The sequence below is a fragment of the Boleophthalmus pectinirostris genome, unplaced genomic scaffold, assembly GCF_026225935.1.
Source record: "Boleophthalmus pectinirostris isolate CB_2022bp ecotype Guang Dong unplaced genomic scaffold, ASM2622593v1 HiC_scaffold_23, whole genome shotgun sequence".
Lineage (NCBI taxonomy): Eukaryota > Metazoa > Chordata > Actinopteri > Gobiiformes > Gobiidae > Boleophthalmus > Boleophthalmus pectinirostris.
The window spans coordinates 13,600,259-13,625,883 of NW_026571207.1; the positions used below are offsets into that span (position 1 = coordinate 13,600,259).

Below are 25,625 nucleotides of genomic sequence, written 5' to 3' on the forward strand. Positions count from 1 at the left end.
CGGGTAGCCAAATGTTCACATTTCAGCAACAAAAATACCAAATTCCTCATCTCACTATGACGTGAGGTGCAGGACATTCTCTTACCTAGGCCTAAGTAATTTAAACCTGTGCAATTTTGAAAATGTGAACTCAAATAGCCGTATATTACTGTATTATGTGAACTTTTAGCCATGTTAGAATATTACCTCATCAAAAAACCTACCCGGAAACGGCATAATATGGGACATTAACGAATTCAAACATCACATTTAGCCAGTAATATTTCTAAGACACTGAGCATTAATTACATAATACCATGAGAGTTGGGTATTGTTACATTCTTCCTGCACATCAGATTTACTTCTCTTTGTACACTAATTAATAACATTTTGATACCGCCATACTAATTAGATAATCTTGGAGAAAGTGGGTGATCCTAGCTGAACTGGCTGCATGACGACAGTTGTGTGCAGAGTTCAAAGCCTTGTGCTGTGGTGCCTGCAGCTTCCCTGATCAGTCCTGACGGGCCCTCCTGCCATGCATGCGTCTGTCTGCTGGCCTAGGACTTTAGCCCACTGTGACCAGTCTGGACCTCCGCCAACTCCTGCTGCTGTCTCTGCTGCCAGATACACTCACTTTGCTTGAGCCACAAGAACTTCCTAAAATGTCCTCTGCTAATAGTTACATCGCTGAAGTATGCCTTTTTAATGTTGAATGAGAATCTTGGTTATATTGTAAAACTTTTTTATTACAAAATTTCCTCTTGTCTTATCTTGTTCTACAGGTCAGATCAGTGACGAGGCGAGCTTGCACATGCATGTTTTTCAAGGCAGTTTTGAGCAAAAGAAAGGCCCAAGGATCAATTTTAATGCCATACTACAGCCCTACTCATCACATCTGAAGACAAGCAGACAGCAGACCCTTCACCAGAAATGTTTGTTAGTGTTATATATAAGTTTGTGCAATAAAACCAAGAGAACCAAGCTTATAATATTACCTAACCTCACTGTTCTATTTACATGGTGAAATTAAAATGATCACTGCTAATGTGCTGGTAATACTTACAGACACACTGGAATAATGGACTTTGTCAATAATAAATAAGGCCAAGTTATTCCCCAAACAGAATGACATCATCAAACTGAAAATGACCAATATCATAATTAGATATCTGAAGTAAGACTCTGTCGGACACCACGTGGAGACAGGGTGTATGGTGCGTCTGTCTGCCTGTCTGTGCTGAGAGGTCCCTGCCACTTAAGCGCGTCTGACAGAGGAGACAGCCGCGGCTTTGCGCACTCCAGCTCTGTTGTGGGGTCACCGAGATGTGATCTGTGGGAAGTGCAGGCTCCATCAGATAACGTCAACATCGTCTCCATGCTGACGGCTACGAGTGGACGTTTCAGAGTCTGGCTTTTGAGTGGAAATGTAGCACTATTGCAGGTTTCTTGATGCTACTTCTGTTGTTGGATTTTACAGTTTAAATCCAGTGTGTATGTGCTGTATGTATATGGGATAAAATGTATTGATGTAGAGCATCTTAAAAATGGCTAACTAATCATATATTCTGCACCACTGTTGTCCAATGCAGCATAAATGAGATGAGTCTTCAGTTTGCTTGTTTATTTGTTTGTTTGTTTTTTCTATTGAAATTGCAAGACCAATTTTTTAAAGCTTTCTGAATGGATTCCCAGTATTTAATCTTTTCACTGTAATTTTCTATACATTATTTTTATTATTTTGTGTCCTTGCCAGTGCTTTATAGTTGTATTATCTGCAACAGTAGTAAGTTGCTAGACTAAAATCTAATTAAAATTCAATACTTTTTACTTAAAGGGCCAGTACCCATTTCTTTAATGTAAAAAAGTAACATTTGTTTTGTCCCAGTACAGATATATTGTAAAAATATGCTCCATGAACTAGGAAATAGCACTGTTAGCATTCTAGTTATTGTCAGCATTACTGTGAGAGCAAACCTTGACTCTGGCTTCTGAAAGTTTTGAAAAACAATAATAAACTCATCACAGTTTTTTACTGTTGCAAACCAATTAAAATTAATGAGTTCTGTCTACATTGTTTTAAAACAGTGAAAAATCAAGTATAGCGCCTTTAAAAGTACTTCCAAAACTACTATGAGTGCAAAATATTTTACCAATATTACTCCTTATACTTGCCAGTTTGACATGTTATCACCTGGGCTGATTTGTGTTGTGTTATGTAAGTCAAATTGTAATCACAGCTGTTGTCCTTCTCCGTACAGGCTCTGATGCGGCCAGGGAGGCTTGACCGGATCGTCTACGTCCCTCTCCCCGATGCTTCGACACGGCGTGAAATCTTCACTCTGCAGTTCAGGAGCATGCCCATAGCTCCAGACGTGTCCATAGACGAGCTGGTGTCCAAGACCAACAAGTATTCTGGAGCTGAGGTCAGTGTTTGGTGCCATTGACGTCGGGGGATTTATAAGCAAAATCTTTTTACACATTACACATCCATTTACAGTTTTAACAGAGCAAAATATATGTATGTTGCTCCAATATATGACTAAAGTATATAGTATTGCTATTTGCATGAATCATATAATAAAAAAAAACATGCACACAGAAAACAAAACATTGCAACAGCAGTAGGTTCAAGATGAGCATTTATGCTATGTCTTCAAATGTAATCAAATTAGATTTTTAATACATTTTGTCCTAATTGATCATTTGCAGTGGCGTGGCTGGGGGTGCTCTACATGTATTCCTGTATGGTAGAATGTTTCTGCTGTTACCTTGATGACACAATGCACACATTAGCAAGCACTGTCTAAAATTATTTAAGGCCTGAAAACTCAAGAAAAAATACAATATGGACATTTGCGGAGCCTGTGTTCAAATGTGAAATACTGTTAAATAAATAGAATATTTGTTTTTAGTTGTCGATTAAGGCCTAGTGCCGAAATGTTGCAGTTTGTAATACTAAATCTCACAATTTACAAGTGAGACTCGTTCTTGGGCTGTTTACTCTCCTCCAATGCATCCGTCTCAAGTAATTGATGTGCGCAGTTCTCATTCTTTTCTTCTTTTGTTATAGACATCAAAATAGGTACTGTCCCCTTGTGGTCAGTTATGCTTATGTAAAAAATAGGACAGAAAGTAAAAATTGCCAAGTATGACTGTAACTATAAATAGCTCATTCCAGTTTCCATAAGTATGTAATTTCAGCTTCTGCGCATACAAAATACGTCACTGACCTCTTATGACTCTCAGCTGTCCCAGTTACCACTTAATAAGTAACCTCGGTTCATCTCATGCTTCACCTTATTCTTTCAGTTAGGCACAGTCTGCATGTGATAATATTAGCTTATTCTGGCTTTATTCACCAATTTAGTATTTCACAAGAAATATTGAATTTGCAGTACATAGAAAATCCAGTTTGCTGGTGGTTTCCACTGAGATATTGTCAGGACATTGTTGGCCAATGCCAATAGATACCAAGATATCAGTTGTTTAGAATGTGGAAAAACTGATGGCCGATAAGGTCTGCAAATATTTTCTTCTTGCCGATATGTAGTGTAAATTTTGATATATTTTCCCCAAATATACAATTTTAATTCCTTACAAACTTATCTACCACCCAGTTTTACTAAGATGAGAGAGAGACTGAAGAGTTCAAATGAAGCTTTGTGCAATTTTTTTAGGCAGCTACAAAATATCGGCCGCTGTTGGAGATTTAAGGCCGATAGCCAATACACTAAAAAGTGCAAATATCGTCCGGATATATCTGCCAACTAATATATGTGTCTGTCTCTAGTGACAGGTCAGTTCGGTCCCATACTCTGGAACATTTGCATGGAGACAAGCAGGTCACGAACCAGAAAAGTTACTCAGTGCCCCTTTAAATTGGAAGTACAAGTCCTGTCATATAAATGGGCACAATATCGGAATGATTCTCTTCCCTTTAAATACCTTTTCCTTACTGCCACTTGAAGAATGTGTTCACAGTTGGAGTGGAAACTGGTAGTTTTACTGGTCACAGTGCATATTCACATATAAAGGAAGAATTTAATTTGCAGCCATACTCGGTCAGACTTTACAAGCCCTGTACGCCTGTTAACTTTATAAAACGCTTGTGCAATGTGCTTATGTCTTCAGCTTGTCCTCAGCAGCGTCCCGGTAGCCTTTCAGAGCAGTGTTTGGCCAGTTTCTTTTTTTTTTTTTTTTCAATGATGTGGGGCTTGTCTGTCTATGTCACCCAGCGTCCCTATGATCTCACTGCACCGGAGGAGACAGGCACACACAGTTCTTTGTGATGGATCTGTCTGGGAGCATTCATCTACCGCGTGATGCACATGGTAGCTCAGAACAGCTCAGAACACTGCTCTCTGAGGAAGGAACAAGCACACTTACAGATGCTTTGTGTCAAATGTGAAATACTGTTAAACAAATAGAATATGTGTTTTTAGTAGTTGATAAGGGACTAGTAATGTGTGGTGTAATATAGAAAGAAAAGTGAAGTTAAAGCTGGGGTACCACACTTTACATTTTGTGTTTTTCCCCAAAAAGTTGTTGTAAAAGCCCTGATTTTTTTCCCCCATGTATTTGAGCAAAATCTTGCCCCAGTACAGATAATGACAATCAGGAAGTGCACATTTGCATGTTGGTTATTTTTTAGCTTTACAATCATGGCAAAACACTGCTCTCAGAGTTGTGAAAAGCACTCATAAACTCATTGCGGTGAATAAATAGGATGCTTGGAATGCATAAGGTAAGCGAGTGAAAACCGTTAATTAACTATTTCTGTTTTTCGTGTTTTTAAGACTGTAACAATCAGGTACAGCATTTTTACTAGAATTTTCACATTTGTCTTATACTTAAACCTCAACCAATAGACATGAACAGTACATTTCTGTTGTGTTACCAAAATATCTTCAGATTATTGTAGCCATAATACTCAAGATATGCCTTTTTGTAAATATTGCCCACCCCTGGTTAAAAGTACTATGAAGTATGAGTATTACTGAAGTGGATGTCTGTGTGGAAGTTTCAGGTGAGGGACATTTCATTCTGCAGATGTCAACTGTTGGTCTTATGTTCTGAAAAGAGATTGTATATTCTAGAATATGGACTTAGCTTAACCTGCTAGCCACCATGTTGAAGTGAGCAAGGGGGGGTTCTTCCGGCTCCATCGACTCTTGACTTTGCATTGAAAAACTGCTGCAGTGAGTCATTTTGGTCTTAAAATATTCATATTAATCCGCTCTATGTGATCCTGATGATTTCACCATTTTGTCCATAAATAAATTCCTATTTCAAAAAGGGACTGGCTCCAAATTTGCCCCTACAACTGCCAACCTCATGAGGTTCATTTGACTGGAGCTGAATGCTATGAGTGATGTCACACTCCCTTAGTTCTTCACTTAGTTCTTCACTTCTCTATACAGTCTAGTAGGGGTGTAATGTTACATGTATTCGTGCCAAACCACTTCGGTATGGGACTTTTGGTTTGTTGCGTTCCGCTACTACACGGAAGACTTGGCTCTTTAATACTCATGAGGGAACTCGTCCGTGATTGGTGTGGCAGTTTTTCCCTGCAGTGCTTTATAGTTAGGGTGGCCACCTTGACAACAATTGCCACCCCCCCCACGTCTCTCCAAACCACGTGAATCCTTTCAAAACTACAGTTGTCGTGCCGCGATCCTGACTTTCGCCGGGACGAAATCTCGGCCCCCATTCAATTCAATTCAATTCATTTCAATCTTTATTAAGAACACATGATATCTTGTTCATAGTATTAAAAAGACAATAGTAAGAATAAAAAGATAATAAATACAGTACATGTTATAATGTATACAGACAAGCCCGCCAGTATCTCCACAGCTTAGAGGTGAATCTGACAGAGCTCCTCACAGGACACACTAGAGCTTTTTGTTTTAACATTATTATAATGTTAAAACTAATTGTTGGTTTAATAAACACACAAATAACAACACGCATTTTGTTCTCATACTGTACCAAAAATGAATCAAACCGTAACTTCAGAACTGAGATATGTACCGGACTGTGATTTTTGTGTATCGTTACACCCCTACAGTCTATGGTTGTGAGAAGACAATTTTGTGAAAATGTAGTCCTATCAACAGTTCACCACAGACTGTACATATAGATATTACAGTATCCTTCCGCCTGAATACACCCCCTTATATTTGAACTTGCAGCCTCCCCATGTCATGTGAGATCTGTTCCGCTGATCTCCTGACAGAAAACAGCCAGTCCACACACATACATGCCATTACAGCCATGGATTCACTCATCTCATTGTTGTCCCACTCACAGTTCACTCTTACATGTTTGTGAGAGCAGCCAGGACAGAGAGTTCGCTTGTTTTGTTTTCACACAGTGGATGAACACAGAAGTAGTATGGTTTTCTTTCTTTCTTGGCACATTGTTGGAGCAGTTGAGAGATGTGTGAATTTTGATCCAAGCTAAGTGCAGTTTAAGTTCAACTCTGTAAACGATACAGAGGTAAAATTAATAGTGGGGTGTATTTTGTGTGGCTCTACATGGTACTGAAATTTGACACCTTATGGCAGCCCTGAAGGGATTTAGTTTTGTTAAAAAATAAATGGCAGAAATATCACATATGGAGTTTGCCCAAATTTATTGATTTATTTTTTTCACAGTCATAAAACATTTTACAATATGTGAAAGTTGTTGTTTTACATGTGTCTTGTCCAACTTTGGGTTGCCAGGTCTTTGGATTTGGATCACTTTATCTGTCCTAAAATGGCATCCCAGGTTCAGTTGTGTAACTTTTAAACCAGTAGGAGTGCAATATCTTTACGGACTACGGAGATAATGTTGGACGCTTCTAAATTCTATGGAGATTGGGGTTGGAAATTATTGGGTGCAATGGGAACATATTTTCAAGATGAGTAATTTTGTGGATCTATAGAAAATGGCAAAAAGGTAAGGAGCTGCTTTTAGACATGCTATTACTTTGTTTAAAATAATATGCAATATGGCATTTACCTTCAACTCTATTTTGCAGAATTGTGCATTTTTACTATGACTGGGTCCTCCTATTTACAGATCTGCCCTGTAACTTGTAACTGGTCTTTTAGTGGTCAGTTAAAGCTATACTGTGGATTCTTGTAATCAAAGCAATATCATCTCCATGGAGACCAGAAAATATACATGGTGCACCTTTAATTTTGACATACGCATGCACTTTGACAGCCCTACTTCTCTTTTATCCAAGCCTTTAGAAAACCATTCATAATAACATATTTACCAACCCTTTTCATTGTAAATCATTATCAGTCTGGATTTGTTCCTATCGTACCCAGCCCTATCTTGAGTAGTACTTAGCTGTTATCTGTATCCTGTTTGCCTTAAAACTTCCCCTGTCTGATCGGCACAGTCTAAAGTTCCGTCTAATCTAATGTGACCTGCAGCATTGGCACAGTAAATACACTCCGTACACAGGTGGGACTGCCGGGCTCTTATCAGCGTTCTGTGGCATGTCTTTGAGTTTTTTTGTAGACGTTTCACAAACTCCACGGCAAGTGACTGCAGACCTCCATTCCACAAGTGAGAGACAAGACCAGAGCTGAACACCTGATCAGTCCTGGGAGCATACCTGCCCCAGCTGGAGGGTGGCTGGAGGGGTTCTAGGAGGGGTGGGAGCACTTGTGAAAAAGATGGCTGAAAGACGATGGGATTTAAGAATAAAAATGACCTGGCCACAAGTTTTTGCCCCAATCTTAGCACTATTGCAGGCCTTAACGAGGGGGCATTTAAAAACACTGCCCATGTGGGTAATGTCTACAGTCTTTGCTTCATTACAGGCAGCAAAGAGGGGTGCAGGGAAAACTTATATATGGGTACATTAAAACAGCTCCGGAGCTCCACGATGCAAGTACGCACCAGTAGAGGCACCAGGAATATGGAATTTTGGATGGGCCATGATAGAACCGGCTGGGTTTGTGTTCCATACACTCCACGCACATGTGCGCCCCTCACATGCACACACAACCCTGTAAGCTTGTGCACGAGCACACATCAGCCTTTTTAGCTTTCTCTGCGTTCTTCATTTCATTTGCCTCCCATTAGCGCTAAGATCGGGGGCAAGATTGGGCCCGCAATGTTCAAGTGGCTCAAAAGCCACTTTTTCAGACACCAGAGCAAATTGATCTTCCCTTGTAATGCCAAGATACCTTCACCCCAGAACTTTGTATTGCGATATCTCAAAATAATTTCTTGTGATTGATAAATACTTTATAAGTGCATGCAAACAGTGTGTAGTGGTCTGATTTTGTCACAAATTGCTGCTTTTACAGTTAACAGAAAATTGTTTTTTACACAAAAATTTTGACAAGTTTAAATAACCTGCAGTACAACTTTCACAAAATTGAGAAATTATATGGTAAAACATTACATTTAGATATTCTTGCTTGATCTGTAACCAGGATTATTATTTGTGCTACTGTATTATTTGTAGGGATGCACCTGTCTGATACTGGTATTTGATATCGGCACGATACTGAAAAATTGCTGGATCCGATATCGGCTTCCAGTTCAGTCAATATCCTGGTTACCTAGTAACGTAATAAAGCTATTTACTGATCGTAGTTTTCCCCAGAAACTCTCCTCATGTTTGAACTTTTATTTATATGAAGTTGTTCTCTAGTTACTTAAGGGATAAGTAACAGCTACACAACAGATCTGGATCAGTTCTGTCTTATTTTATGTTTGTTTAATGGATATAAATGCTGTTTTCTGCCTCTGCGCAGTTAACGGTTATTATTGGGGTATCGGCAGGTACTTAAATCTGCGATATCAAAATAATTATCAGAACTGAAAAAGCTGGATTAGTACATTCCTAATTATTTGAAGTTGTGCATAAGTAGTAGACAACTTAAGAAGCGAGAATGTAAAAAAAAAATAAAAATAAAAATAAAATTACCATGCCAGAAAAGTATTTTAATCTTCTATTTTAATTGAACATTTAAAGCATGAAATGGTGTTGCTCTCATTAACCTACCCCTACTGTGGCCCTACGGTCGTATTTGCTTTGGCGCAGTGGTTGGCCATGGCTAGCACACACACGTCCAGGAGCCCATTGTAAGAACGCAGGGACTCGTAAATCAACAACCACGGCTTATTGAAGCTGTAGGCCATGAAATGCAAGCCAGATTTCATTTTAAAACCCCACAACTTCTGCAGTGTCCGGCTTTTGATTGTACTTGATTGCCTGCTTTGTCTACTGCAATCGAACCATTCTTGAGTGCTATGGGAGTCAGGTCTGTGGAGAGGCAAGCCCAAATAAGGATTTGGGCTTGGACTTTTAACACGTTCTTAGTTTGAGCAAATCAAAATATACAACTAAAAACAGTTAAGAAAAAAATTTATTACATGTTTTTTATGGAACAAAGTTCAGCACAAATCTTTATCAAAATCAATACATTCAATACAATCTCAAAATCTGTGAAAAATACAAAGTGCATTTTTAAACAGGTACTTTAATACTTTTGTATTACTATTAAATACTAAAATAGATTTTTGCATGTGATACTTAAACTTTTTCGTGAGTATTTTTTGCTCTGGTATACATTTGAGTACTTCTTCCACCGCTGACCTTAGAGATCTAAAATTGCTTGTACTTATGGATTGATTCCTTGCAAAATAGTACTTGCATTATATTCACCTGGTTTGAATAGAGCTATTATCTTTGCAGTTTACAAATCCGAGCCAATTGCGCAAGCATAATCAGCTCTTGAGGAAACTTGTAGTCTAGTGGTTTGATTCTCTGTTGCCAAAATAAGTAGGTGCACAAATGAGGCTTTCAGGAACAGTACAAACTAAAGATGTACCTGTTGTAGAATAAATTGAAGTAGTAAGTTGTAGCAAGTAGTAGTGGAGTTGAAACAAAAGACATAAAGCTGGAGTTCTAGCACAAGAGAAATTTATTTACGATCGGTGTAGCAAATTGTGATAGTGTTGTTCATTCCAGTCTTATCCAGTCTGGTTATGTTTCTTTTGTAGGGAGTATTATACCTCTGATGACGTAGGCCAAGATATCAAGGACTGAGCCGGCACTGCACTATTTCTCTATCAGGCTTTTAGATTTTAAAAAATCCGATTAGCATGCTAGTCAGACGTCTTGTGTTTGCATCATCATAGTTTGAATCTGTAAGAATCCTTAAAGGTCCCATATTACACTATTTTCTGATCTTGGTTACGACCTTGTGTCCTCATGAAAAACATTTCTGGAATTTTGTTTTGTTTCAACCATACATGTTTAACACACATCCTGAATATTTAGGCTGTGTGATGTCATGTGGTAATACAAGAAGTGCTCCACTGTGTTTTTAAACGTCATATACCTTCTCTAGAATCATTTGGATCATTTCAGCCCTGGAATGGCCCGTCTCTACTAAAGAAAAGTTAAAAAGGAGCTGTTAACCTGAAAACTACTGCTTCATGACATCACAAGGTGGAACAGAGCATTTTGAGCTAGACATTAATAATAAAATGTTACTCAAACATGTGTGAATGAAACAAAACACAATTATTTGGTTTGTTTTTGAGCAGGTAACAACATTCTAACATGGCTTAAAGCTCACAGGAGTCAATTCTGCATAACATAGGACTTCTAAACAGATTGTAATGCACATTCTTTTTTTTTTCTTTTTTTTTTTTTGCGAAAAAATATAATAATAATAGCTGAATGTAGAAAACGTTTTAGGTTTATTACAAATACTATAGCTTTGTTTAGTTTTTGAGTCGATTCTCAGAAAATGTGTACATCTGGATGAGCTGAAGTTTTGTGTTGGAGACAGACGATTAGACACTAGTGTAACTGTAATTGTATATGATTTACACTGAGCAGCGTCTTCACACCTCTCTCTGCATTCCAGCCCCACAGCACATGCATGGATCATATATCTGCTGCCAGGGGCTAAACTCAACACATCTCAGCTTCTCTAACTAACTCTAATCTATATGGTATAAAAACAGAACAGCATTGTCATATACATATATATTAACATAAGATTATTGTATAATTTGGCGGTTTTATCTAATATATGGGTAATGGGAAGACATTTCATTTTTCAACACCTTATTTTTACATAACATTAACAGGGCACAAGGTTACGAGTCAGGTCTGTGGAGAAGCAAGCACATTTATATTATAAGGATGCATGTTTTAAGGTAATATTTAGTATAAAACACCCTTCATTTCCATGGCGGTGGGGCTTTCAGTGATATCTTAAACCTGGATCATAGACTTTTCTGATGGAGAGTCACCCTTTTTTCCCATGGAGATGTTATTGCTTTCCGCAATATAGCATTCAGTGTATCTACCATGCATGTATTCAATTACAAATGTTTTCGATGCCTAAAAAAACCTTGAAAAACATTAATTCTTTTTGTAATTGGGCTGGTCTTTCCTCAGGTCTGATCTGTTACCTAGCCTTCTTATCTCCATAGAGATACATACGTGTAATGCCATACTATGGAACATCTTAAGCAAAAAAATAACCTCCCAGATTTGAGTCACGCTGTGGATCTTTTAAGGAACAGTATATTGCGTATTTCCAATTTTGTGCCGTTTCATCCAAAATAAATGAGCTGATATTTCAGAATCTCTGTCGTGTGAAAGGAAAATTTTTGGATATTTGGGTATTGCATATAACCTTATTAGTACAAATAGCTTAAAAACAGTTCCAGAATTAGCTATTATTTATTATTATTTTATTCAATTCCTTGTCCAACTTTATCAATACAAAAATATAACACATCCAATCCATTTACTGCAACTTGATCATTACTTTGAAGTTACAATACTCCTACTCGCATACCGTTCTGTGTCTTCTCTACCCACCTCTCGCACTGCGGTGATCGGTGAGCGCTTGAATGCACCTTGTTCACCCTCAGTCCTGGAGGTCCCGGCTTTTTAATTACATTCCTGGGATTGCAGTGTTGCCGCGGAGACGAGGAAGGCCGCAAGGATGAGGAGGCCCTTTCCGTGTCAGAGGGGTCGCGGAACATAGGACCAAGCTGCTCTTTCCGCTCCCAGCTACAAGCTTGTTAAAATCAGCTCTCTTCCTCTACCTGCCCGCAGTGACACCTGGTTTGCACAGCTTACCTTCCGCCGAACTCACAAAAAAAAAAAAAAGGGGAAAAAAAAAATGCTTGCGGCTATACCTTCTCCAAAACAGAAGCAACATTTGATACGGTAATGGTTGTCACGAATCAGGAGGGCTTATACGGCTGGCTTCTGTGGAAAAATGCACTGCTGCTAAACGTTTTAAGATTTTTTTTTTTTTTTTAGTTTTATGGTCGTGTCCTGACAGGAAGAGAGCTGCAGGATTTACTGCAGCCTGTCACATGCCCTCTGTCAGATCAGCTCGTGTCTGGATTCTGTTGGAAAGATGAAGACGCAGGTTTATATGGTGGAAATTAGATTACTTTCAGATTGGATGAACTTTTTCTATATTTTATTATCTATTTTTTGAGAACCCAAAACAACCAAAACAATAATTTGGGCATTAATTTGTGTCAGTTGAATTACAATTAACTGACTCATCATAAATTATCTACGCGGTTACGTTTTTTTTTTTTTTACGGTGAATTGTGAAAGTCCATCAAATGCTTTTCTCCATGGAGGCGTTATTGCTTTGTCTGAAATGGTTCACAGTATGGCATTAATCCTTTTCTATCATCAAGGAGCCCAAACCAGGCCAAGTTACTGGTCAGATCTGTGGGTAGATGCAAGGTAGAGCCGGTTAATGTCATATTGTGAAACCTTTGCAGCAGAGCAATGACTGTGAATTAACTATTCTTAGACTTAGATTTAGACAAACTTTATTGATCCAGACAAGAAATTACTTAAAATTACTTCTTCAGTTATTGGTCACTATTTTTTACTGTTAATTCTAGGGTTCACTTAAGTCACGATTTGTTTCAGCTTTCGATTTTGGACTCCCGATTTTCGATTTTGATTACTGAGCAAAATATACCATTAACACTGAATTAAAAATTAAAGTCATTCTTATTAATGCTCAGAACTTTTGTTAGCATGAACAATATTTCATAGTATTTAGTGTTCCTACTGTAAATATCTGAAATTAATTACTTGTAGTAAAAATAAATAAATTACTTAACTCTAACTTAAATAAAAAATAGGTCACCAATTCTTAAACTAAAATAGACCCACAGCAATTGGCCACTATAAATAAATATTTGGCTACAGTAATTTAAAAAAAAATAAACGCTGTGTTTAATGAAGAGCATGTGGTTTATGATTTGTTACTGAAAGGCTATTAGACATTAACATCACCAACAAATCTTTCTGCTTTCTGCATTTATTTATTTTGATGACTAAATGTCTGTGCTCCTCCTGACTCTGTCTATCTGCGTATCTGCACGTTTCTGCCTTGTTCCCAGCAGCAGCCCCTCCCCTTCCTCTGATAAAAACACGTTCTCCTGTCTTCTGTTAGCCACTAAACATCTTATAAAATGTACTAATGTCTAAACGTGTTATTTAATAAGTCAAATTGAGGAGATGGTGTTTTTAAAAAGATTGTGGTACCATAAGGCGCGTGTGATTTACGAGCTGATTTGATTAACATGCGTAAAGCTGAAATGCTGTTTTGGAGTATTTACAAGTTCATATTTATGTCAATTCTGAGTCTATCTGAGTAAAATAAAAAGTGATTGAAAGATAAAACTCACCTCTGTTAGAATATAGCAGCAGTGAGCTTCGATAGAGCTGTTTACTTTCTGTATCTAAGAAAGGACCCAGGCTTTTGCTTGTGCCAGTGACAACACACTGCACATGGAGGGACTCGTGAGAAACTCGATACAGATTCAAACTGAAACAGCAGAATCAAATAATGTGATCTTTTTTTGAGAATCGTTCCATCCCTACTCTCCTCTTGACTCTATCCATGTCTGTAAACATTGATATCCAGTGCTACAGTTGTTGGTAGTTACCTTAATAATCCAGTGGCCTATTGTCTTTCTATTTTTCTATTCCATTGCATAAATACATGATAAGTAATTTATTTAATCTTTTTGAACACTTAAAGACTCTTTAAAACAGCCATAAAGTAATAAGGAAATACTAATAAATTCAAAGGGCCCATGTTAGGCTCTTTTCTGATCTATGTTATAACGTTTCCTCATCACAAACATACCTGAAGTTGTGTTTTGTTTCATTCTCTGTATATTTAGGCTGAGCTCTTCTCTCAAACAGAAACAGCCTGGTCCACCTTTTAATGTCATGTGTTAAAACAAGAAGTGCTCCACTGTGTTTTGAAACTCCATACACCTTTACTGGGATCATCTGGATGATTTCAGACCTGCAATTACTAATCTCTGCTGAACTAAAGATAAAAGGTTAACTTGAAAATACTGCTTCATGATATCACAATTTGACAGAGCATTTTGAGCTATGGAGATGTAGACAGACTAATAATAAAGGATTACTCAAACATGTGTGAATGAAACAAAACACAACTTCGGATATGTTTTTGATGAAGTAACAGCATAATAACATTCCTTAATGCTCACAAGAATCAGTTTCGTGTAATGTAGGACCTTCAAGTATTTTTAATAGGGCTGCTCCACACCACATGCTTTTACTGGCAGAGTTTGATTGTTGACCCTTTGATTAAAAAGACCCAAGCATTTATTTTAATTAGACATTACTGAATCTCTATTAAAATGAGTTTAATTGCTCGCCCCTCCTTTCAAACCTTCAGTGTTTCAACTTGATTTATGTTGAGCTATAGCTACATTCCTATTTTCTGAAAAAGGTTGTTAACCCAAAACTGAATAGTCTTGAACAGGAAATCACCCTTGCTTTAACATAATCTCCAAAATATGTAGATAGTATAAATTGGGCTTTTTCTTTCTCTGTATAAGCCCTCATTACCACCTGCCTCTGTGTTTTCTAAAGCCAGTTGTTTTAAAGCTCCAGACTGAATGAGGATCTGCTGATAGAAGTCCCCTGGCCCCTCCCCCTCTGGCCAGTTTGATTGACAGGTGACCTCTGGGAAGTGCACCACAAAAACGCCACCGCCGTAAGCCCTCCGGACACGATGACAAGCTTCAACCAGGAAGGAAGAGAGGCAGGCACTCATGACCTTTTGTTGTGATGGAGACGTATAGGAAGTGACAGATATCCCACAATGCAATTCTTCAACTCGTCAGACTATTTATGGGTAGGAAAGTATTGAGCTATATTTACATGAGTTCCTTTTTGATTTTAATATTAGTTTTATTTTTTTTTTTTACTTGAATAATGCTATTGAATGAATTAATTCACAATGTGACAGTATTAAATGTTAGAACATTACAGTTGCTCCCAAAAAAAATCCCCCAAAATACTGAAATATTTGCTTTCATTCAAACTGTCGGGTAGATTTCCATGTTAGTTTTTCACTTGTTTGGGGTTAAAATTGTACTAAGTTAATGTTGATAATACAAAAATACAAATACAAAATTATTTTTAAAAATTAATTTAAACCACATGACCTTCTTGTTATTTATAATTTGGAGCTACCTCTTATTAAAGGTCAAAAACATGCCTGGAGTTGTGTTTTGTTTCATTCACACATGTTTGAATTACTTTATTATTAGTCTGTATTGATCTTCAAAGCTCAAAATGCTGTTCCATCTTGTCCTGTCGTGGTACTTTTTAAGTTAATACCTGCCTTTTACCTTTTGTTGAGTAGAGATTGGCAATTCCAGGGCTGAAATCATTCAAATGATTCTAATGAGGGTGTATTGAGTTTAAAACCACAGTGGAGCACTTCCTGTATTACCACATTACATCACAAGGTGGAACACAGTGTTTTCTGTTTGAGAGAATATGCTGGATTTGTATGTTAAACATGCGTAAATGAAACAAAACATAACTCCAGGTATGTTTTCGATGAAGAAACATCAGAAAATAACGTAATATGGGCCCTTTAAACAACAAAAACAGTAAAAAAAAAAAAAACTGTTCTGCTGTACTTATTATGACCATATACCTTTACTTGGATTACTACTCCTTACTTATAATTGAGTATTAATACTATTTTAGCCCCTCTCATATTTAAGTACAAGTTTGGCTACTTTAACCACCTCATAATAACAACCTCTTATGAACATTTTAATCAAATCCCTGGTTCAAGCATTTCCGAATACGTTAGTGTTGAGTAGCGGGTGCCTTTGACCGATGTTGACCTCCATATTGGTGGTCTCTTCCCCCTCCCCCGACCGCAACCAGGACAGATCCAGGCCCAGGTGTCTCGAGATGCTTGGATGACAGCCATTCAACCCCACCAGTGCAGTTGTTTTCTTAGCGTTTTTCACTTCTCGTTGGCGCTGGCAGGAGCTGGTTGGTTCCGGTACGGTGCAGGATGTACAGATGGCACAGATGGACATGTGCGTTTGACGTCAGAGACACTTTGTGATTCACTTGGCCAAAATCCTGACATTCTGAGCATTTCCTCTCCTCTGAATAAGCTGTTTACTCACCAGAAAGGACAGTGAAGGTAATTTGGAACATTTGACAAGAGGATATGAGTGATGTACAGGTGGGAGGGTTTGGTCAGACGAAGAAGAAGAAGAAATCTTGTCAGAAGTATCAAAAAAAAATACTACTAATCAATATTAAAACACAAAAAAGTGTGTTGTGTATAGAAATGTACATATCATTATGTAGTAAGAACTGTTGACTCTTTACTGACTGTAGGTTGTGGGTTCGACCCCAGTGTCCTGTATGTTCGTCGTGGCACAAAATGATAAAATTTTGAATATTGTACATACAGTATCATTCTCCAGTGTTGCTGTAGTCTTTTTGGCAATCAGTCTGTTATTGATTTCTTATCCAATATCATTTTTACAACAGTTTACTAGTCTCTTACGACACTTATTTTAAAATGTACACACTATAAACTAAAGAAGACCTACTATATTATGCAAAACTGACTTTTCCGACCTTTTAACCATATTGTAGCCACTTTTTAACGCAAAAGTCAGCGGGTAATTTTAGTTGAATATTGAGATTTAAAATGTACAAACTACAACATAATGATCCATGGGTGTCATAGATTATAACTAGACAGCAGCACAAGCACAATATGAGTTCTTTAACAGAGAACAAGCTTACATTATGCAATCACTGATATAGCATCTGGTTCACAGTCTGTCATGTTTCAACGTTTCCCTCAGAACTATAAAACCTGTGGATGTCACCAATAGCTTCAGAGCACAGAGGTGTTGACACTCGCTGTCACTCCTGAGCCTTACACAAAAGAGGGGAAAACCCGGCAGGAAGGGGGAGTTTTTCATAATACACTACATTCAAAGGTATTTTTTGACACTTTTTGATTTGAAAATGCCAAAAGTTTACAAAATATAGTGATGACATTCTTAAGTGCTTAGTGTTCTGGTTTGACAGATGCTTCCTCCTCACACCTGTTGTGGCTGCACTGTCCATCTGATTTATGAGCCCATATTTGTTGTTGCAGAGATTTTTATCACTGAGGACACAAGAGCCCAGAAATGCACCAGTAAAGCGGTTCTGTTTGAATGAGTGTGATTAGATGGGTGATAGTACTAAGTCTACCTCAGGACATACAAAGAATAAAAAGTGGCTTTTAAAAATATATATATTATTTAAATTATATTGTGAATTAAGATGAGCAGTATTGACAAGTATTTCGACAAATTTTTAAACTTCGAAATCTTTGCCAGCTGGACAAATTCCTTATTGGGATAGCTGTTCGGTGGAGATACTTGCAGTCTGGCTTGAAGGTTGGTGGTTCAAGGTCTAGTGCTTATTGTAATCTTGGGCAAAACACTTCACTTCCCATCTTAAATGAATGGTTGCGCTATTCAACTTTGATTCAGTTTTTCATTTAAATGTTGAGGTTTAAAAATGTTGCATTATATTTTTTCAAAAATATAAACAAAACAAAAACATTAATTAAACACCATTATGGAGTTGTGGCCCCTCTCAGTCCTCCAGTTTTGAGCCCAGAAGTGAATGGTCCCATTTCCTATATTAAATTTTAGAACAATATAGCATTTTTTTTTACCTAATGTAAACTAATGGTTTATGTATGTTATGGTTTATGAGGTACCAGAGAAGTAGCCAGGCTGGCACCACCTAGTGCCTCCACTTAATTTCATTTCTCTCCAGGGACTAGGTCAGGAATTGGAATACACTAGACTGTTTGCAAGATTCCTGGAAGTGCGAATTCAGGCACCAGCCAATCTGTGAAGAGCCGTACATTCTGTGTTGGCAACAATTTTCGAGATCAAGGATTTAAATCCGGAACAAATAGAATGTTCAGTGAATTTTATCAAGGGGAAAAACATTATTGCCCTTCTTCCTACGGGATTTGGGAAAAGCTTAATATACCAGTTAGTCCCGTTAGTGGCGCATTACATACGTCACGACCAAATAGCAGCGATTAGTTAAATTTAAAAAAGTACCCGTCGACTGTCGAGCGAACAAATTCTAACGCTGTGAGGTCAGACGGTTTCTACAAAGTGAAACCGGCTACCAGAAAAGGGCAACAACCATGTTCTTTAATATCATTAATTCTATCTACAATTGGTTTATTGCTTCATGTATTTGATTAAATTGAATGTGAAGTTATGTTAGGCTCTTTGACAAATGTATTACAAAACTTCCCTTCATTGTTTAAACCAATAAAACATTGTATGCTTCAAGTCTATCTCAGCCATCCCAGTTATGCCCAAATAAACCAATACTTTTGCACTGATGTTGTGGACCTGCCAATCCGGCCACCGCTTCATTCTCCAACATAATCCCAATTGCTTAAGAGTGAATTGAAATTTTGGGTCTTGGAAAGGCCACCATCCAGGTCTTTCCAGGAAGCGAAACTATAATCATCGTCAAATAACCATGTCAACATTGGCGGGAAAAGCCTGTCTGACGAGGAGCTAAGTTGGACACGACTTTCCATAATATTCCTTAACCTCTATCCCTTGTGTTTTATTTTCTGAAGGGCTGACCACGAGCTGCCACTCCACTCCAACCATTTACACAAAGGCTTTTTGGAAAAACTTTTGAACACTTGTGTAACCCTCAAAGTACAACACCTCCATCGACTTCCTCTCCAATGACTCCCCTCGCGTTCCCATTTATTTTTCTTACTCTGCTGTGGACGAAATTAAAAACAAAACATTTCCCATTGCATTGATTGAGCAAAAGGCCAGGAATCACTGGTCACCCGTGGATCTTAAGTTAAACTGGTATATAAAGATTCTACTGTGGTTTATGTGTGAGGACAAATTGATTTTTTTCCTACAAAACAGAGGCTCTTGAATGTACCGGTGGCTGTTTCACTTGGCCCATGTCTGAAGATTTTAGACCTTAGAATAGCGAACGCCAAGAAGTGGGCTAAAAAAGTAGAGATGGAAGAGAGGAAATTTGAGGAGCAGTAAGGATTGGTGGTGCCAAAATGTAAATGAGAGCAAATGGCAATAACAATGTAGAAAAATACATTAAGACCTTGGGCAGCACTTGTGCAGATTTGCGTCAAAAGTTGATGTATGGCTTTGGAGTGGCAGAGCAAAGTGGCTGTAGGAAGTGTACTGCAAATTTTCCCAGAGGAATTAGTACTAGAACTTGTTGATACCTTTTTATTAGAATGAGTTCAAATAATTAAAAAAAAGCAAGATAGAGGGGCTAGAGAGTGTACTTATATGAATGGCTTGAGAGGTGATTGGTTTAAGAGGCAAATGTTGCAAGCTGTGAACAGGACAGGACATGATTCTGATTAATCTGAGTTTTCATATTCAAATAAATGCAAAGTTGGCCTTCAAATTTGCCTGGCCTCTAAAGACAATGTCACTTCATCTGTCAAACCAGAAAAATGGACTTTTTCATTTTAAGCTTGTATCTGGTTGATGATCTTAGTTTTTGTAAAAGTGCAGAAAATTGCTTTATGTGAGCTTTATCATAGGGTGAAATTAGGGATGGGTAATATGTCTGTTCCAATATCAGTATCGGTAATGGTGTGTCATTATCGATTTGTCTTTGAAGAGGCAAGAGTGAAAATAAAAATATTGAAAGTGAAGTGAAAATGGAAGAACCTAATCCTAACCCCATACTCTAAGAATTAGAGCTGTTTACAAAATAAAGTAACAAATAATGTCCTAATATTCTTGATAAATAAATGTTATTATTTTTTGTGGTTAGCAAGACAAATATTGGATAATATCTGCTCACAAACATTCGTAGTAGACCATTCCTCGGTAAAATCAGTTAGGAATTGGTGTGTTTAAGTACGTCAGGAATGCTATGTATCACTAGCCAGGTTGGCGCCACCTATTGCCTCTGCACAATTTAGTTTCTCTCCAGTGACTAGGAATCAGAATACACTAGACGGTTTGCAAAAACCTCAGAAGTGCAAGTTCGGGCACCAGCCAATCAGTGACGAGCCATACATTCTGTGTTGAGAAAAGCTTAATATACCAGTTAGCCCCATTAGCAGCGCATTACATATGTCACGACCAAATAGCTGCGATTGATTAAATGAAAAAAAGTACCCGCCTACCCTTGTACGAACAAATCCTAAAGCTGCAAGGTGTCCTAAACCGGCGGATGAATCGGGCTAATGTATCACATCTATAGACTGTATAATAGAAGTGGACTCAGGGTTGTGACGTGGGGGGTGTTTGGTTGTCTGTCTTTCAGACCTGTTGCCAATGCTAGTGGGTACAATCTCAGGGAATTTAGGCACTGGACTGGTCTGTTATTAATGTTCATATCTTAATTTAGAGACAGAATAGTGAAATAAAACTCCAGGCAAGGGTTAATATAAACAATTTAAGACCAAAATGATGAGGCTCACAGCTGTAGTTACGAAAAGAGGTGCGATGTTTTTTCAATACAAGTCAATTGCAACCAGAGCTCGAAGGAGCCACTGACTTGCTATTTGGAATGTGCCGCCTAGTGTGTTAGCTATGTCGGGTTATACACACAGTTTACAGTCTATGATCACATCCCTCTTTGCTGCAATGTTTTCTTTCAATGAATATAAAATTGAAAACGACACAGCACGGCCTGTTATAAAGCCACCACATATTTGAGCAAGATTTGTCTTTGACTCAAAGTATGCAATCACTTGTGTAAGAACCTTTCTGTTGAGTTCCTCAATCACCTTCAATTAACAAAATGTTGAGCAATTCATAAATATTTATTCTTAAAATTCAACAATCTATCCAGTCCTTAGTTTTGTATATTTTCGTTTATGGAATATACCCAAATACTGGATCATTAATCAATAATAGATACTATGCTTTGTACCACACTGAGTCTCTCAGAGCAAATTCCTATCTTTAATCCCCCACACACATGTAAAAACATACAAACAAACTTTAATCACAACTTCAGACTCTTCTAAACTCCACTTAATTCTTGCAATTCATAGGAAACCACATCTTGACATGGTTCAGTGATTGTTTGTTGAGCATACAATTTACATCAGGGCTGCACATTTTTTAGGAAAAAAAATACAATTGCAGTTAAATTTGCAGTAATATTCTGTACTGAATGCACGTTGTAAAATAAAAAACTCTGAGAGAAGACTGAAATATGAACAGTTAAACTAATACTAATCAGAATCGCATGCAATTCAGAAGATGTTTGCAGAGGTTCAACAAAATATTTTCTTGGATCTTGCATCAAAATAATTGTGATTTGCTAGGGATGGAACAAGATCTCATGTCAAAATAAAAGTTTGTACACTTATATGGAAAATGTAAGATGTTTACATTTGCTTTTGATATGGACAAATCAGGTTAAACGCTTTTGAGTTACAACAATGACAGCAAAAATATGAAATTATTAATCATAAATCAAAAATTGTGAGTCAAACTGTAAACTGGCCCAATTTGTCTATTAAATTTCAATTCAATTGCAATATGCTGTGCAGCACTAGTTTATATGTAGAAAATAAAGTGCCCTTATGTCCCTCTTAACCACTAATCATGGGATTCTGCAAACCTGCATATCTGAGACTGTGTCAACACACGTGAATCATGCTGACCAAACATATGCACCCACTGTATATTATGACAGACGAGGCAAACAGGAAGTTGAGATTTTGCAGTGCACCCCGTCACCCAGGTGGAGCGTTACCTGCCCTGACATTAGCGGACACACACCGGTCACTCTGCTGTTGGTGTGTTTGGTAAATACACAGCACTGCCCTCCGCGCCTCCGCCAGAATGTGGAGCTTTCATTGGGCTGATTAAGGGGCGAGGACAAATATGCCCTTAAAGGAGAGGCCGGAATCTAACCCCCCACCACACACACACACACATGCACACACAGACACACACACCCAGCACTTTGACAGAGAGTGGAGCCCCAACACAGGTGCTGTCCCACATGGCATTTTCCATAACATTGTAAAGATAGGGGCTCAGGATGATAACGGTCAATGTTGAAGATTTTGAAGTAACCCAAAAAGAAAGGAATGAAAAAGAATGTTATGCCAATGCTGTCTACAACTAGCCTGATTCATCAGCAGGCTTCACTTCGTGGAAACCGTCTGACCTTGCAGCATTAGGAATCGGTCGCTCAACGGTAGGCGGGTACTTTTTTTTATTTAACCAATTGCTGCTATTGGGCAAATCCCACAGGAAGAAGGGCAATAACGTCTTTCCCCTTGATAAAATTCACCAAACGTTCTCTTTGTTCCGGCTTTAAATCCTCAGTCTTGGAAATTGTTGCCAACACAGAATGTATGGCTTTGTCTACATCCATCTCGCCCGCTTTGTTTACTGTTGTGCTGTACCACAAAAGGGACCCAGACAAGCGCTTGAGTTTGAGGCCATGAGTTCACAGCTCTTCACTGACTGGCCAGTGCGCCATCTACAACCTCCGGGGTCTAGTGTATTCCGATTCCTGACCTAGTCACTATAGAGAAATTAAATTGAGCGGCGGCCCTAGGTGGCTAGTCCACAACTGTCCAAAAGAACAAATAATGCCTTATATAGCACATAAAGGTCTCTTAAAGGGACATATTTTGTAAAATTAACTGTTTTTATTTTGATTGATTCACACATGTTTGATTAATCCTGAATTGCCCTGCACTTAAGGTTTGTGTGCTCTGAAAATTTCTGTTTTCACTCATCTCTGCTTACTTGATTATTCAAAAGATTCAGATTATGGATTATTACCCTAACCCACATCATAAAATCACAAAATGTACAAGTAAGGATCTATGTATGAAACCAGCCATCTATGTATGACACTGTCTGCAGCCATTTCTACTCAAACATGCACAAATGCAGTGTTTCCTCATCAAAGAGACAGTAATACTTTGACTGAAAGGTTCCATAGTATGGGTTTAAACTTGTCTATTCCCATGAAGACAAGCAGTAGGTCTGTAACGATAATCAATAAATCAATTAATCATACAATAACTTTTCTGGCCGTGATCATTTCTATTTGCATGCTTGTTTGTTTTTTCCTCGTCTTTCTCGCTGTCTATGAAAGAGACTGAATGTCAAAAGGCTTCTGTCGCTCTCTACTGACTCCTTGTTTCCTTAGCGTAAGCGTTTCCTAAGCTTGTGTGCTCTTAACAGGAACATGCAACACAAGCTAGCTCCGCAATCAGAGCACCAAAACAGTTCAACGTCCTGTGACAAAACAATACAGCGAGCGCGTAAAGGAAAAGAATGGCTCAAACCCCCATCATGCACCCATACCCAAGCGACACAACTAGCCTAGCCCCCAGGAAGAGCCCAAAATCCACTAGACACCGACACGATACCAGACAGGATAGCAGCTTCCTCATAGCCAAATAGGATCCTGTAGAGCAGGTTAATAAAAACACTTCAAGACCAAAATAACAAGGCTCACAGCAGCAGCCACAGAGAGAGGGGCCACAATATTCCACTGTAAGTTAATGACTAAAATAACAAGTCCTTGTTATAAGCAAGACTGCATTAGGCTATTCTTATGTGAACAAGTTGGTTGTCTTGCAGTTCCTGTGTTAAATGTTCTTTAGAAAGTAAAGTTTATTGATCTTTGAAAGGGTGTATTTGCATTTTTATTCCAGTGTCATTATATTAGTAGAAAATGATCTCAAAATGTCAATATTATAGTTTATCAAAATAATTTCTTGGTCAATTAATCGTCCAGCAAAATCTGTTATTGTTACAGGCCTAAAGCAGTGAAGCAAATAGGCCACGTTACAGGTCAGAATTGTGGAGAGGTGATCCACTGAAAAAGAATGCCTGCTTTTTATGCTATTAAAATTAAATACATGCATGATCGATAAGTTTAATGCCATAATATGAAACATTTCAGACATTGCAACAACATATCCATAAAGACAGTCGCCCTTTAATTTTCTGGACTGTATACTGGAAAAGTTACAACTTTAATCAAGCTGTCTCCATATACTGAAAAGTTGCTTGGAATGTGAATATCCAACGAAAGTCAGGAAGTGAAAGGTTAATCTTGGGAAGGGGTTAAGGAGTCACGTGAGGGCATAGGAAAGGAAACAAGGCACATGATCAGATATAGGAGAAAAGGATTGTTTGTGTGTGTGTGTGTGTGTGTGTGTGTGTGTGTGTGCGCGCGTGTGCGTGTGCGTGTCAGCCTAAAGAATTCAAGCCATGATGATATAAGTGTGATCACATCTGCGTTCTCTGGTCGTATGGAACAGCTGAAACAATACAGAGCAAGGGGAGATATTACCTTCTCATTTTACACACGTACCCAGAGGCAAATGTCTGCACACAGGAAATCAGACTCAATTTGAGACGCACAAAAGTTATTTAATAACTCAAAGTAATTATATGAATGTGGAACTGATAGTATAGGAAATAAAATGACAATCTTGAATGGTCTTTTTTTTAATTGTTGGTTTTAATGGACAGTGCAGATGTAAACCTGTAATGGGGGTGAAAAGTGAGAAGAGACATTCAGAAAACATTCTCAATTCGTAATTCATTCATAATTCGTTCATTCGTTTTTCAAAATAAAACCAAAAATAAGAAAACGAAAAAGCAACTATTTTCTTCATAATTTGTCTCCAAAACCAAAATGAAAAACAGCTAATGAATGTTTTGTTTTTTTTTTGTTTTTTTTGTTTAAATGAATAATGGAAAAAATAGAAAACAGCCTTTTCTCCTTTTCCTGACTTGAACCAGGACTGAAACAGGACTAAACCAGGTCTAAACCAGGTCTAAACCAGTACTGAGTCTTGGGACAGACCCGGAGGTGTGCCCGCGTAGACTGTTGGGTGATGGGGACTGAGACCAGGACTGAGACCGGGACCAGCCTATTGCTAGGACCAAAAGACTGAGACCGGGATTAAGACTGGGACTGAGACCAGGACTGAGACCAAGACCAGACCAAGACCAGGCCAGGAACAGACCAGACGAATGAACGAATTATACATGGATTATTCTGAGCCAGGAATCAACCTCCTGACGCTAATAGGTGCACGTTACGAGCTCGAACCTGTTTCCATGCACATACCGTTGTCCTGTGTCCTTTGGCCTAACACTCAAAACTCAACTTTTCTGGTAGGGGATAGAGCTTCTTCTAGTCTAATCCTTCATTAATACTCTATCTCCTACAGTGACCGCTTCATTAAAGAGTT

At 38.1% G+C, this 25,625-nt stretch overlaps 1 protein-coding gene across 1 annotated transcript in view; it reads left to right on the forward strand.

The window, feature by feature from the left end:
- spata5 (spermatogenesis associated 5) overlaps positions 1 to 25,625 on the forward strand; it is a 167,483-nt gene that overhangs the window by 118,752 nt on the left and 23,106 nt on the right. Inside the window, exon 16 of the mRNA XM_020917598.2 lies at positions 2,241 to 2,405. Within this exon, the coding sequence (XP_020773257.2) occupies positions 2,241 to 2,405 (165 nt within the window). The remainder of the gene's footprint in view (positions 1 to 2,240; positions 2,406 to 25,625) is intronic.